This window comes from Blennius ocellaris (genome assembly GCF_963422515.1).
Source record: "Blennius ocellaris genome assembly, chromosome: 4".
Classification (NCBI taxonomy): domain Eukaryota; kingdom Metazoa; phylum Chordata; class Actinopteri; order Blenniiformes; family Blenniidae; genus Blennius; species Blennius ocellaris.
In genome coordinates this window covers 5555068-5570366 of record NC_137653.1, presented here as the reverse complement: position 1 = coordinate 5570366, position 15299 = coordinate 5555068, and the positions used below count along the sequence as shown (strand labels likewise).

At 38.8% G+C, this 15299-nt stretch overlaps 1 protein-coding gene across 2 annotated transcripts in view; it reads right to left on the bottom strand.

The window, feature by feature from the left end:
* The window catches only part of igsf21a (immunoglobin superfamily, member 21a), a gene marked incomplete at both ends in the record, with an annotated part of 186120 nt that overhangs the window by 112829 nt on the left and 57992 nt on the right, over positions 1-15299 (bottom strand). For both annotated transcript variants that reach the window (XM_080494498.1, XM_080494499.1), the window contains one exon: positions 7128-7240. In XM_080494498.1, the coding sequence (XP_080350624.1) occupies positions 7128-7240 (113 nt within the window). The remainder of the gene's footprint in view (positions 1-7127; positions 7241-15299) is intronic.

Below are 15299 nucleotides of genomic sequence, written 5' to 3'. Positions count from 1 at the left end.
CTATTTTTCATATTTCCAAATATAAACATCACGCTGCTCTAAGCAAGTAAGGAAAGGCAGCTGGCCTCTGTCCAAAAAACAGCTGGCAAACACTTATGTATCCGTGTACACATACTTCTGTGCTGTTAAGATAATGGCAGTATGTCAAAAGGGAAAAACTGTGCAGGCATTTTTGAATGTGAGAACTCAAGTAAAAGTCAAATCTGAGTAGATACATATAAATGACTGCCTGACTTTGAAGGGGAAAAAAAATGTGAATGTGAATTTTGTCGAGCGGCACACATTTAACGGATGCCAAAAGGCGAAGTCCTGTTTTTCAGAGGCTGTGTTAGACCTTTCAGGGAGAGGGAGTGCCACACTCATCACGGCACCCATGGGAAATGCCTCATGCAATCATATGAAGAAGTGCTCTCAGACAGAGAGTAAAAGATAATGTTTTGCCAGATGTGGATGTGTTTCGGCAATCAAATAAAAGGGCCAACAGCATTTCAAAAGGCATAGGGTTTAAAATAAGTCTAATATAAACTATCATCCCGGTGTGGGATTCACTCACTTAAAGGCAGACTTCTCACTGATGCCATTTCCTGGTCCTGACTTAAGTACTCTGGCCCAATTTATTTTGCACTCACACTGACATTTATAGCATCAGAGATGACATATATTCTCAGACAAGTGTGTGGAGCTAAATACAACAAAATGTATGTTAAATTAGTGACGCTTGAGTTCTTTGTGTGTGTGTTATTTTTTACAGCAGCGAAATCAGTACATCCTATAAAAAAGTATAAAGCATGAAATATAATAAACTGTTGAGGCACTTTACTTTTAAAATCATTATTATTTCTGGTCGGCCCCTTACAGCTTTTAAAAACATGTTGCACTCAGATTTATATCAAATTTTAATAAAACTGCCCCTTTGCAAGTGTACATTTTTTTTTCTACTCACTTGGACCTGGTCTATTTCTCTGGCACACATCACAGTGCAGGTAAGTGGGAGCGTTCATACTTCCACAAATGGACTTCAGTAATGCAGCAATTGCACTATGGTTCATTTCAACCACACCAAACGTGACAAATGTGAACAAACCCTCAGTCCTAAAACTGCTTGAGCTTGGCCTTAATAAGCCCATAGCATATGTTTTGCTTTGTTTTTTTCCGGGGGATGCGGAATATTCTGAGCACGCTCTGATCAACGTTTGCAAGTAACTTTTGTGGGTGAGATGTCTGCTTAATGCACTGACTGTTTAAAATCAACAAAAAGCATTTTATACAACTTATACAAACTACCTGTAATGATTTAAGCCCAAGGAAGGTAGTAAAGATAAAGAGGAAAATATCTGAAAATTAAAAAAAAGATAGTGGCAGCACTGAGAATATTAACATCCCTTCTTCTAGTCCAGTGGGGCTAATGGGCATTTCCATGTTCTACTTATGCATGTGCAAGTTTTCTTCAGGTACTCCTGTTTCTGGTTTTTGCTCCTCCAGTCAATCATGTTTATGAAGCTGAATAGTGATTCTAAATCGCCTGTAAGTGTGAATGTGAGCGATGAGTTTCAGCTCTCTGTGACTCCAACTTCTATGAGACAGTAGAACAGGTTGATGGATGGACACACAACCGTAAACAATTAGTTTCATAATAACTACCACATTTACAAGTATTCCAATAAACAAGGTAAAGCAGAACAGCTAAGAACTCTTAAAAGTGTACTGTGTTGAACATCAGCTGTATTTTTAATGATCTATCTATTTACCATATTGCAACACTGAACTGTGTTGTACCATTGGTTGTAAAGCTAACAGAGCTGTTATGCTCTGAATCTAATTTGTGGAGGCAGATGGCTGCATTAAAATTTGACAAGCGTTCAATGGTCGACAGCTGATGATTGAAATTTACAAATGTGTTTAGTTATCGTCCTTTTCTTGACATTAGAAACTATTGATTTGTTATGACGACGGAGCAAAAACCAAAACACGGACATGGGAGGGGGATGAAAGCCACTTTCATATATTCATTTACTTTAAAGTTATTCAAAAACAAGGCATCAATTCAACATAATTACCATTGTATGTACTTGAGTTGCTCACTAACCTTTCCTTGAAAACATCATCTTTATGAAAGGAGCGAATGATGTACATCTTAAATGAACTGTGTATATCGTTCATCTTGCAAGAATCAAACAATTCTAGTGCAACAGCAGGTCACAAAGTATGCAAAAAATACATCTCTTTGATGTTTTCTGTATATTAGGAGAATTAAACTCATGAAAGGACAATCCCAAAAGAAGCTTTACTATATAAGGCAAAATGTACAAATATCTGGCCTAAATAAATATAGGGATAATTGTAAGAGTTGAGAATATATCATTTAGAAGAGGCTGATGAGGCAGACATAACTGGAACATTTACATGACATCCAATAATGACAGAACTGCTCTAAAGTCCCAAAAATTCTAATATTCAATCTGAGCTCCATTCATTTTGTGACAAATTTACATGGCAGTTATATCAAATAAATCCATAAATTGCATGAATTGGACTGCTGCCTCTTTCTGGGCAGCTCATGCTCACAGTATTTCAGCATTGTGTTAACACGAAGGACAGAAAATATATTTGGCAAATTATCAAAATGACTGATCAGACGAGTTATTACGCGATATGATGTGAACCAATGAGCCAAAACGACACAGAAACCGGCGGGAATTCAATCCAGCAAAGAGCAGGATTATAAATCCAGGTGAGTTTGAATCAGAATAATGAAATTGTTTAAGATAGTGGATACTGGAGCGTTGCAGGAACGACACGTGTTGACGGTAGAGAAAGAGAAAAAGAGAGAGAATCCCAGAAGGGTTATGTCAGGCAGAGGGGAGGAATTCTGTAACGGGCATAAAGGGGGCGGGGAGGGCGAACAGCACTGCAGAGACGGTTGATCCAGTGATTAAAATTAAGAAGAGTGCAGAGCAGCACTCAACAGGCGGATGGACAAACACCGCCCGCTGCACCATCTTCCGCACTACATACCTGCGCGTCAACTGGGAGGAGTCCTGTATGGATATTCATTACAATAAGTTAAATTAAAACAAGCACAGCATGAGATGAGCCCGAGTGCCTGTCTTTAAAGGGGCTGTATTCGAGCACTAGCGTGCAGAGCTGTGCAGAAAGTCTTCCCCCTAAAGACGCAGCACATTAGTCCCACCCTATCTAAAGATCCATCATTACTATTTGGTATGCTGCTAAAGCGCAGATGACAGCTTGATGGTATTACACATCCATAGTGCTTAATCCGTGGCCTGCCAGTATTCACCACTCACGACAAACATTCATGTGGCCTGTAGTGCAATATCATACACTTGAGAGGCTCTTATTTATTTGCTCTTGAAGCATTAGCTCCAGGGCTGTACAATATTCATTACTGAGGACTGCTTTCACTCTCTTGCATTCACTCCCTGTCTCAGTCTGTCATCCTGAGTAAACCAGAATGAGAGCATTATAAGGGCCCTTTCAATACATTCAATATCTGAGACATGAAAATTGGAGGATCTGAAGTGTTTTGCTTTCTTTGTTGCAACTTTTTCACCTGAATCCATGGTAATGTTTCATTGAATCAAGTGATGCTTCATAACATATATCAGAAAATCTTTCACACTCTTGTGCATCAGCGGGAACTTATGGATCTGGGTTTTATGCTGCATCACTTTCCTGTCTTTGTATGCCACACATTGACTGCACTGTTCTCAAAGGGCAGCTGGGGCCATTGGCCCACCTGTTTAATAATTGTGATACTTATTGTTTTTGAAGCTACAATCCATTATGCTTTTAATAATTTGGTATGGATATAGCTCTATATGCTTCCAAGCAGTTTGGTCACCTTGATCCAAATTGCAAGTTCAGTTGGTGACAAAAAGCAGAATCAAGATTAATAGTTTTGCACAGCCAAAACAAAAGAAAAGAAAAAAAATATATACATTTGAGGAAATCAAATGGTTCATTATGCACTTTTTTTTTAATTGATATTATGTTTTTATCCCATCATGCAGTGTGCTCTTTCAGATATCAGACAATGAGGGAGCACAGCGAATAAAACCTGTAGATTAATGTCATTACCAAGTGCTCACAATAATCTAATAGAAAATGGGAAGCTAATGACTGATGTTGAATAATAATGGCCAGGGTGTCTGCTCATTAAAAATCCCTTCAAATGTGACACAAGACAAGTCACTATAAAATAACTTATTCATGATTTGGAGGATAAAAGAAAATACAAAATACTGTTTTATAACAGAAACTGAGTTTGAACTCATTTCAAATCCATTACTTTTATCTCTGGAGTTTTGAATACATTGTGGAGAATTTGAGTAAGTATGGCTTGAAAGGTTCTCTGAAGTAATCAGGTTTATCTAAAGTACATTCTAAGACGTGCTAATTCTGACTGCAGCCGGGTCGTGTTTTTTTCTGGAAGGAGAAATAATCCTCAAACGGAATATGTCAGGATCTAGCAACGCAAATGAGCACCCGCTGAAATATTCAGTTAATTCAGCCTCCATCTGACTGGCCAAGCGTCGATTAGATATGAGGATTCCCCAGGTGAGTATCAACCTCAGTTGCATTTGAACAGGAGGTAAAATAAGGAGTCAACAGCATTTAGTCAAATAAAAGGCAGAGATTAAAGAAACTTTGGCGGCCAAGCGTGGGTAATTGATTTATAATTTATCAGTAGTTTGTGCTGAGCAGTGGCCACCAGAGAGATGGGGCAGATTTCTGGTACCACCTCTTTGCTTTTCCCCCGTGAGAACACCTAATATAGGCAGCTCTATTCTCAGAGTAGTTATTTAAAGTATCGCTATCAACAGACACAGGAAATATCTGACGGGATATAAGCACAACAATGCTGTACAAACCCCCAGCTTGATTAAATGAAATTGTCACAGCGATGAAAGTGATCTATGATGCTAAGGTGTATGTGTAAAGTGCTATAAATCTCTTTTTGTCCTCCCTTGAAAGGTCAGCATTTGCTAAGATGAGTCCAGAGACACTGTTTTATTTTATTATCATAAAAGTGAGAAAGCAGAAGCTGCTCTAAAGACAGAGTTCCTGCTTAAGCAATAAACTGCTGCTGGCTCACTAATGAGCGGCTCAGCTCAGATTGGTGGTTGAGACCAAGGTGAGTGTAACCACAGTGTTGCACTTTATTTTCATAATAATCAAAAAGTATGAAAGAACTGCGAGGCACAAATAGAGAAAAGAAGTGTATACTGAGAGTAGTTTCACTGCCAGAAGGTTATGAGACATTTTACAGTTGATGCTAATCAGGTACCGGGACATAAACTGTTAAGTTCTTCACAAGGACACGACTGTGGTTTCCTTGAAGGCATTATTATGACTGGGGTTACATTTACTGTACGGATGCCATATTAACATTTACTGTAGTCATACTGTTTTATATTTTGCAGGGGAGTCGTCACAGTTGTGTGGCCTCATCAGGAAACAGGGTCGGGGGGGACATAAAAAGAGCTGGAAAAGAAGCGTGTGCGGCAGACATTATGACATACACAAGACTCGCGTCAAGAAGAGGTAATGATCTGGACTCGTCTCCACTTCATAGCACATTCTACCAACGTGCCTCAAGGCTTTCCCATCATGGGTACACTGTTGGATGTAAATCGCATGGGATTCTTAAAAATGCTTCCGCGTATAAGAGAAGTAGCTCAGAGCAGGATGGAGCAAACCTAGATTGCCAAACTGTGGCTGACACGTCCACTGTCGCCAACATATGAAACCAATGAGCAGGTTTCCCCTTTGAAACCACTGGTATGTCCGAAAAGTCCCGCCTATCTCCTTATCGATCGACTTTCACTTAACCCCGTGGATGACGTCACGGGGTTAAGAAAAGGTGTCAGGAGGCTTCCTAAAGTAGATAGAGAAAGGCGACCACGTTGGTGTGGCAGGCAGACCGCACTTTCAGTAGCCTTTATAGTAGCCTTCATTTTAACTGACACCTTTGTTATTCACATTAACATACAGCACACCTTATCGAAGTATGTATATGTGCATACTACATTCAAACTGAATTACAGAAATGCAGCGAGTCATCATCATGTCGGTCCTCTCAAAACATTGAAATGCAGGCAAAGGCTATGCTGTCATCTACAAATGTTATTTTTTTTACTTCTTATGGAAAGTGTATTGACTTTAATGAATGAGGTGAGGAAAATGAGTCTTAGAGCAGCTGTGTTATGTCCAAGCTTCACATGTGAAGCGCCTGGCATGAAGGGGAAAAAAAAAAATCACTCTTCTGGTGCATTTGTATATTTGCTATGTGAAAAACCTGAGTCATTGTAGTCAACCAAATTCATCATAAATGACCCAACACACAGCGATATGGAGGACCCAGAGGTTAGGTGGGTAATATTTCAGGGTCCTCAGTTTGTCTGTATTCTGTAGTATAAAGCCAATCACCCATTCAAATGACTTGATCAACATGGAAATGATTTTACAAAGCAAATCTTTACAGCTCTCAAGAATTACTGGAGAGTTTTTGGCAAAAACAAATGGTTGGGCAAGGATGTGATGGCGGCAGCTGCTGCTGCTTTCCCATTCAAGTGCTTATCAGTGGCTCTCTTGAAGTGAAACACATTTCCCCCTATGAACTGTAATATTTTAAACATTTGTTTTTCCAATATTCACTTCCTTGTGACACAGGCCGGGTTTATGAAACAGCAAAGCTTCATACTGCACATAATTTGTTTTTTTTTGTTTTTTCTTCTTCCTTCACCAGCAATTGAATTCTTAGCAGGGAAGAGTACCAACTGGGATTTGTAATAACTATTGGGTTGCCAGCTGTGAACTATTAAGAAATGATGGCGATGACCAGCAGATTGAGAAATCAAATTTCCAACCAACAGCCAGTTATGCCTCCCATACAGCTGGCCCAAATAATAGCTTGTTTCCTAACAACTGCAGTTTGACAGTGTGTGATTGTTCTCCAAAAACAGCCATGTCCCTGAGATGTGATTACAACCATTGATCTTCTTCAGTCGCCGAATGTCGAGCAATGTGTGCTTGGACAGCATTTAATTCTTAAAGGCTTTCGGTGCGTAGACAAAAGAAGAGATGAAGTGTAGTGGTTTACTTACCCTGTACCACACAATCTCCCGAAGCCTTCCGTCAGTTTTGAAGTTACACTTCAGAGTCACAGTCTCACCCACAACAACAGGAGGCAGGGGCTCTATGGTAACTGTCAGATATCCTATGAAAAAGAGAATAAAGGTTTTATTGTCATATTGAATATAAAAGAAGCAGAAGAAAAACAAAGACTTCCCAAAACAAGTTCATGTAAAAGTACAGCATGAACAGCTGGTCTCTACAGAAAAAGAGAAAGAGAGAGAGAGAGAGGAAAAAAGATTGAACGAGTCTTCATTGTCTGTAAAAAATGTGCACTTATGCAACAAGCTCTTAAATGTCTTCAGTGGATGAAATTATTTATATTGCGATGCCATTGTTGTTTTTTCGGAACAGCTATTCAAACGAATGACTTGAATTTCTGGATGTTCACGTGAATAAAATGTATAGCAGCTCCAATTCTAAACCTTGAAGGTCACATTTTTTTAAAAAGAAAAATAAGTTACATTTGCCCGGTTGTGCAGAAGACACATTTCCTAAATGTTTAATGTTTTTTGTTAATTTAACCTTGCATGTTTTGTTGTACAAAGTGTGTTTAGCCATTTAACTCTCTGATACCGTTAGGCCTTGAAAAAACATCATCCTTGTGCTCAGTTTTAAAGCAATGGTGCAGCACTATGACAATTGAATAATTTCACATTCATAGTCAGTACAGAGCATAATGAGACCTGTCAGGACTAAGAAAACAGAAGTGCGTTTATGATGAAAAGGTGTTTAAACAGTGATGCCATCGTTGTGATGGACAGGGCTAACTCAATCATTCCGCACTGTTCCGACAAAGAACCGATTAGTGCCGTACAGCAAATATGCTAAAACTTTGCAAATTTAAGAGTGAAGATGTAAAAGGTGACACACCAACAAACGTGCACATCTGTTAAATAAAATCAAAATAGTGTCAAAAAAAATAATCATTTCCCCATGTTTCCTGCGCGGATCCAGCGCTCTCTGTTTCACCCCGACGAACTGTCAAGAAAACAGCTTGCCCTTCGCTCGGCGTTGGCCAGGAAGAGATTCAGCTCTCTGTGACTCCAACTGGGACAAAGACGGCATAAAAGATGGATGAATGTGTGTATGGAGACGAGCAAAGTCTTTAAGTGATATACAGTTTGCCTGATCATCAGCCCTCCGCACCATTACTTCGAATGCAAACAGACAATAGTGCACACACATGCACAAACTCGCTACTTTATCTTGGTGAGGCCGTCTCTCTGACACAATGCAATTCAGAGCTCCTTTCCTTATGCGCACGCACCCAGTGATAACACTGCAGCTTATGTACTGCATAGGTATGAGATTTTATCTCCCAAATAAAAATGAGGGGATACAAAAGCAATTACCGAGTGATAATGAGAAGACCTGAGAGAAAACAAATACATCCAAAAGCTAGAGGGGGTGGGTGACTGAATGAAAATGGAAGGAGAGATCATGAACAACAAAGGTACAGCTCCTAAAAATGTATGAAATCTCTCCAACATGTATGGTTGTATTTCCAATATCACGGAAAAGTAAATGTCTTTACAACAAGCTCGATGTGTTTGAGAGAGTGGGGGCCAATTTCTCTGACGGACAGGCAGCCCGCTGCCCAACGTAATGGCAGTTTCAACACATTCAGGATTTCATGAGAAAATCCTAATGCACAAAACAGATGGATATCAAAGTAAAAGACAGGATCAAATGGGGACCTTATGCTAATTGTCACACATATTATTGATTTATTGCCATTATATGAAGCCAGGATTTTAAATTTGATCCAGACACAGAGAGCTAATGGTGAATACATTCCACATCAAATCAACTCAATGGTGCGCAAAAAAAAAACGAGATATAAATCAAACAGACACACGAAGCTGTCACTAAGCAGAAAGGCGAGTTGTACAACATGAGCCGCCAACTGTTAAAATATCTAAGAAAAACAATACATTCTCAGATGATACCGTCACAGCATGCAGCCTCACTGTTATGTAACAAGTGGCTACCTCACTTTGCACTCAACAGAAAAAAAACCCCCAAGATCTGATGCACCTTTTCTCAGCTGGCTTTGTTCATTTGACTAGTTATTCTCTTTACTAACTGAACTGCGTCCAGTTTCTTTTCGCATGCAGTCTGTGTGCACACACAGTTGGCAAGTCTTGACTGGAGTTATGTGGCAGTACAACTGAAACAACGAGATCCAACTTTAAAGGATCATCAGTATCCCTTGCAAAAAAATAGAATAGTATCTCACCTCTGTCAGAATCTGCTGAAATATACATTTGTATGGATGGCATTTTAATTCAGACACATTTGCTTTGTGAAAACTGGTTTATTAGTTGGATTATTTCTAACAATTTAATTGATTCCAACAATCTGAGCCTATTGCATATTCTGTACATGTAAGATGACAAAAATAAAGTATTTGAATATGATTAAAAATTAATTAAGAAAGCAAACTAATAAAAAAATAATAATTCAGCCCTGAATTGTATTGCTTCTCTTAGCAACAAGTAGTAATCGCTTGATGACAGTGGTAGTTTTTTGTTTTTTTTGTTGGTGTTATTGTTTTGCAAATAACAAGAACTTGTGTGTCATGCAGTGGTTAGCACTGCCACTGCACAGCCAGAAGTATGAATCCATGCTGGGGCTTTTTCCTGTGTAGTTTGCTTGTTTTCTTCCTTCTTGTGTGGATTTGGTCTGCATATCTGTTCCATTGGTGTCCCTGAATTGTTGGGTGTTTGTCTTTCACTCAAGCATTGTTTTGTACTGGTGACCTGTTCAGACGTCAAATGACAACACGTGAAATTCAGGATTGTTTCTTTCAATGTCAAACAACTGCAGAGATCTACATGAAACGAACTAAAGGATAATAGTGCTTTCCTATCATATTTTGTACTTTGTTGTTAGAGATGCACTCTGAGGAATAATTGTACTCGCATTTAAATTCAGAAACTTATTTCATGAGTCATCAAAATTTGTCAAACAGAGAATTAAAAAAAAGTTAATGAAACGTTTTTAAAGCACAATAATCTCTTTTTTTTGTTTAATCATACTTTAAGCCCGTCTCCTCACCACAAGGGTGTTGAGTTTAATGGATATATTGTGTTGATTTTGTTACCCTCATGGGTCAGTATAATGTATAGGGGAGAAAAACAATTTGAATCACTCTCAAAACTATAGAAAACAAAACATGATGAAGAAAGAGCGCATCTCAAAGAGGTCCTGGGTATCTGCCTCGGTAGACACAGATCAACTTGTCTCTCGTGTCAGCGCACCTAGATATGCTTATTAAAGAATCTTAATTTAATCAGCAGGATGAAGAGATCTTCTCTCCAGAGTCAAATTGAATGGATAAACCTTTCCGGAGACGGCATGTCATTAACACAGAGCTGGTGCTCTTAAAGAAAATCCTCACCACTTAGGATGAAACCACAAGAGGAGCAGTCTGGCCTTGTAAATGTCTCGCTGTGAGTTTTCCAGAGTGGAAATACATATTACAAGTTTAAAAAAAAAAAAACGTCAGCTGTCTCTGTGGCATACAGAGCAAGTGTGCTTCTTGCCTTTGGTAATGGACATACTTAGTTATAGGTGGTAACACATTCCACAATAGTTCTACATGGTGGTCGTGGTCTGTGGTTGCAGGGATTAATTTTGAACAATTCATTGACTTTGTGGCACAGAAGAAAATGTTGCAGCGCCAATGACAGAAAAACGCTGCAGAGCGTGGGGAGGAATGATGGATTTTTAAAAGAGCAAATTACATGGGTTACGCACTTGTGCCAGGGAAGTTCACATATGAAATAATCCCTTAGAGAAACTAGAGCAGTTGCAGTTCGCATAAACCAAAACATGAGGGCATAATTCCCACGCAATATCCATCGAAAGCCGTCCAAGTGACTTCATAGATTAGACACATTTTGTTTGCCAATTTTTTGTTGAAAGTGTTCCAAATAAGCAATAACGCCTGTTATTAAAGCGTGGGCAGTATTCAGAGAGCAAAAAAAAAAAAAGCATTATGCAAATATTTATTTAAGAAGTCACCCATCCACTATAATTCAACACTTGTGTGTTCATTCACACATATGTTCAGAAAGTGAATCAACTCTGAGTGGACATGAACTTCTCAAATCATGGCTTGTCACCACAAGCAATGAAAAATCAACAGTTCCTGAACAGTAGCCTCACACAAATAGCAGATTTCTTCCTTTTCAAAACAGATATGAGTTAATAAAAATAAATTGATACAAAGAAAACATGCAGGACAATAAATCTACTTTATAACACAATAAAATTCAAAATTTGTATCAAAAGAAAAAGCAGGAAATTTCACTCATCTGCTAATGTGAAATAAAATAAATTGAGAGGAATTCTCGACCAAGCAAATTCTAAGAATTGCACTTTTCTTCTTTTTTTGTGAATATAACAGTGTGTATGGGTGTCACTCTGTTCAGGATGTAAAATAACAGAGGATTGACAACTGACAATGAACTCTCATTTGAAATTCAAGAAATGGCAATAAATCCATTATATATGACTTTTCTTTTCCTTATAATGACACGTGAGACTGGGAATCGGGGAGGTGTTATATCAGCTTTAACGAGTCTTCTCTGCCATTGTGAACTTCTCTGGTTGAGAAAAGAAAAGGCCAGAGAGGGAACCTTTCACATGAAATTACTGCACAGTGTAAACCCTGTGGTCCTGCATCTGAAGGAAGCACAAAATATATTCATGTAGTGCCCACAGCCGCGATGCATGAGCATCAAACATTCTGCTGGGCACACGATACCTTGAAATCTAATGCTCCCAAACCACAGCTGTGACTCGCATGGTGGCGAGCACCAGCAGCGCTTGTGTCAGATATGCTGTACTTCCAATTATTGGAAAGAGAGAGTGAGTAAATGCAGATGGAGGTTTTAAACACGTTTGATGAAACGAAAAATATGCTGCATCCTCGGAGAAGCCAACTGCATTAAAGGGACATGAATTATTATCATTCTGTAAGAAATCATTGAACTATATCTACTTGTCTGGACTCTGGAATCTATTTGCCAACAAGCAGAACGCTGGGATATCGTTGTAAGAGCATATCAGCAAGTCTGGAGTGGCCAGAGAGAGCACGGCACTTAATTGGCTCATATTAGCTGGATGTGGAGGCAGACGAAGCCTCCGGCTTGTCTTAATCCATCAGCGGCGCTGTTGGAACAACATCTAATGAGGGCTGCAAACTATGCTTTCTGCCATTAATAACAGCAATTTGCCAAGATGCAATGAGAAAACAAAACACAGCCAATGATGGACCAGCCCAAAATGTGACTATTATTGTGCTTTGTGATTTATGGCTATGGCCTACCTCTGCTTAGATGTCAGAGCAACTAAATGTGTGTGTGGGGGAAAAAAAAAATGGATGGCAAGAGTTTCTCAGCTCAGTTCCTCATCTCTAAGCAGTGCGAAGAAATATTGAGAGTCTGAGGAACATTCTTCCCCATCATCACTCCACAAAGCCAAATGTATGTAAATTGTTTGTTTCTAAACACAGGTACAAACATGGGAGATGAATGTAGAACTCGGTGTGAAAGCATCATTTGTCTCAGGAAGAAAAAAAGGAATCAAGTGAAGCGTATCAACTCAATATGTCTGTCCATGCCATATTGAGCATCATCTGCAATTAAAGACGTACAATATGCCCCATAAGAAAGTGAGCTATAAACAGGGAGCCATGTAGTAATCGATAAATTCACTCACTAACCACACCCCTAAAACCATGTGGCTGATTTAAAAGCGGTGGCTTAAGGCATGTGAGCAGCGATGTGTTGTTAATAGGATGGGAGGCTCTTTGCAAAAGCCATGGCTGACATGTTCATGCTTTACACTGTTTTGGCAGCAGTAACCTCTCCATTTGTACCGTGTGTGCATTTAGTCAATGTTCTGCAGATCCCTCGCAAAATATGCTCAACTCCAAAGCCTCGAGCAAGTGGGCGTATAGATTATGCAAATAATGTGGTCTATTCGCATGATTTAAAATTAAAACTACTCACTAAGTGAGAGACCTAATGACTATTAAATCTGAAAGGACCGCACAGATGTCAAAGCAATTAATTTCACCATTCCCGTAATTCTTAAATTGTTGGAGCATGAACAGTTATGAAAATAGTTTTTGTTGGGTTTTTTTGTTTCATTTCTGGTTTGATTGGCAGGACCAAATTATTGCAACAATTATTTTGGTGCAACACAGCAGTTTATAGGTCAGGCACTTTCATAGCATATGTGAAGTTTGCATGTTGTCACTGCTTTCTGTGTTTGCATTTGTTTTTTCTCAGTATTCAGTAAAAAAAAAAGCATTCATTTGAGGCTATCTTCTTATGTGTGCCTGTGTGACTGTCTTTCTCTCCCTGCTGACCTGTTTTTACGTGTCGAGTCGAGATGGATCCAGAGCCATGTGATCCCAAGTAGGACAAACCAACATAGAAGATGAATGAGTAGAACATTAATTAGGACAAGCTGATTTACTTCTTTGAAAATAATTTTTAAAAAGTGACCGTAAGTTTTGTGGTGCAACAATAATAAATATGTCATCAATGGGCATACAAGTCCAAATCTAGAAAATGTTGGAGAGTATGTAACATGTATTTTTTTTTAAATCTATGAAAAAAATTAGCAAAACCCATAAACCAGCAAAACCCATTTTTTTACACACCATAGAACAACAATATATCAGACGTTACAAATAAGAAAACTTAATATAATATACGAACTTGACAGCGGCGGCCATGATTAACATGCAGCATCTCCTCATCTTGTGACAAGTCTAAATGCCTCAGAAGTGAGGAGAGCAGTTCATCTTCTTTCCTCTGATGAACCTCACACCTCTTCACTTCTAAGAGTGCGGAAAAATGTTGTTTTCATAACCGATTATTCTGTTGACTTGTGGTAAATTCAACCTTATTGATGCAAAATTCTCTTCCAAATGTCTCCGACATCATTTATAAAATGAATTCATAGCTGATGTGTTGTATTTATTCAATAATGATACATTAACATTATGGTGTAACACATTGGCATCAATGGTAGTTAAGACATTACACAGAAATTGTTATATGTATTACTTTTAATGATGCAGCTCATTCTTTGACGGTGACAAAATTCTCAGAAAGCTACTAAAATGCCATGCAAAGCCAAGAATAGAAAACCTAAAAAATGTTTATCTCATCTTCCTCTTCAGATTGTCACATTTAAACTGATAGGCGGTACAATGCATGCAATCCTCATTTAAAGCCACATGCAATATGAAAGCATATGATGCATGTATGATGTAATATGATGCATTTCTATATGACGTTATTTAAAGACCTGTGACCAATGAGATGCAATGTGATCTTCATAAATCTGAAAAGAGACGTAACCAAACGCTGCAAATAATTGTAAAAAAAAACAAACAAAAAAAACAGGCACTCGTTATACCTATATATTTGCAATGGTTACATATTTCCCTTTTCTAATTGGATCCTAAGTCCATACAAAGAAAATATGAGCTACTTCTATTACAACATTCCGCCTGTTTGTTCCAACAATCATGCAGTGTTGAAAGTCAATGTAGATGAATGAATCTGCGGTGAAAAGTGTCCGACAGAGTAAACACATCTCAAATTGTGATTTGTAACTGTACATGCAAGCTGAGCTCAGGAAGCGTTACATGGCGGGAGAGTCTCGGTGACGGACGGTTGATTTATTCTGACCAACAACACAATCTGTGCCTGTGGAGAAGGTCTTCTTTTGTAAACAGAAAGCTGGGAGCTGATGTGTTTTTCAATCAGAGTGATTTACTGTTTAATGACATGCTTCAGCTTCAAGAGAGTCGGCACCTGCACGCTGTAATCCACCGGCCTCCCACAGGCACACAGTGTACAGTGGATGGCAATCACAAGGTACCCGAGCGACGGGCCCCGCTTCTGAAGCATGTGAAATTACCATTGGTGAGAAGAGCATTGAGGCCAGAGAGTGTTTTAACTTAATTTAGTCTGCTGCAGCAGTCTATAGCACTCCGAGGTGGGCAGCGAGACAGCAATAAAACTCTGATCCCTCAATATTCTTGTGGGTTTTTTTTTGTTTGTTTGTTTTTTGTCCAACCTCTAAATCGAAGTTAACCAGATAAAAAC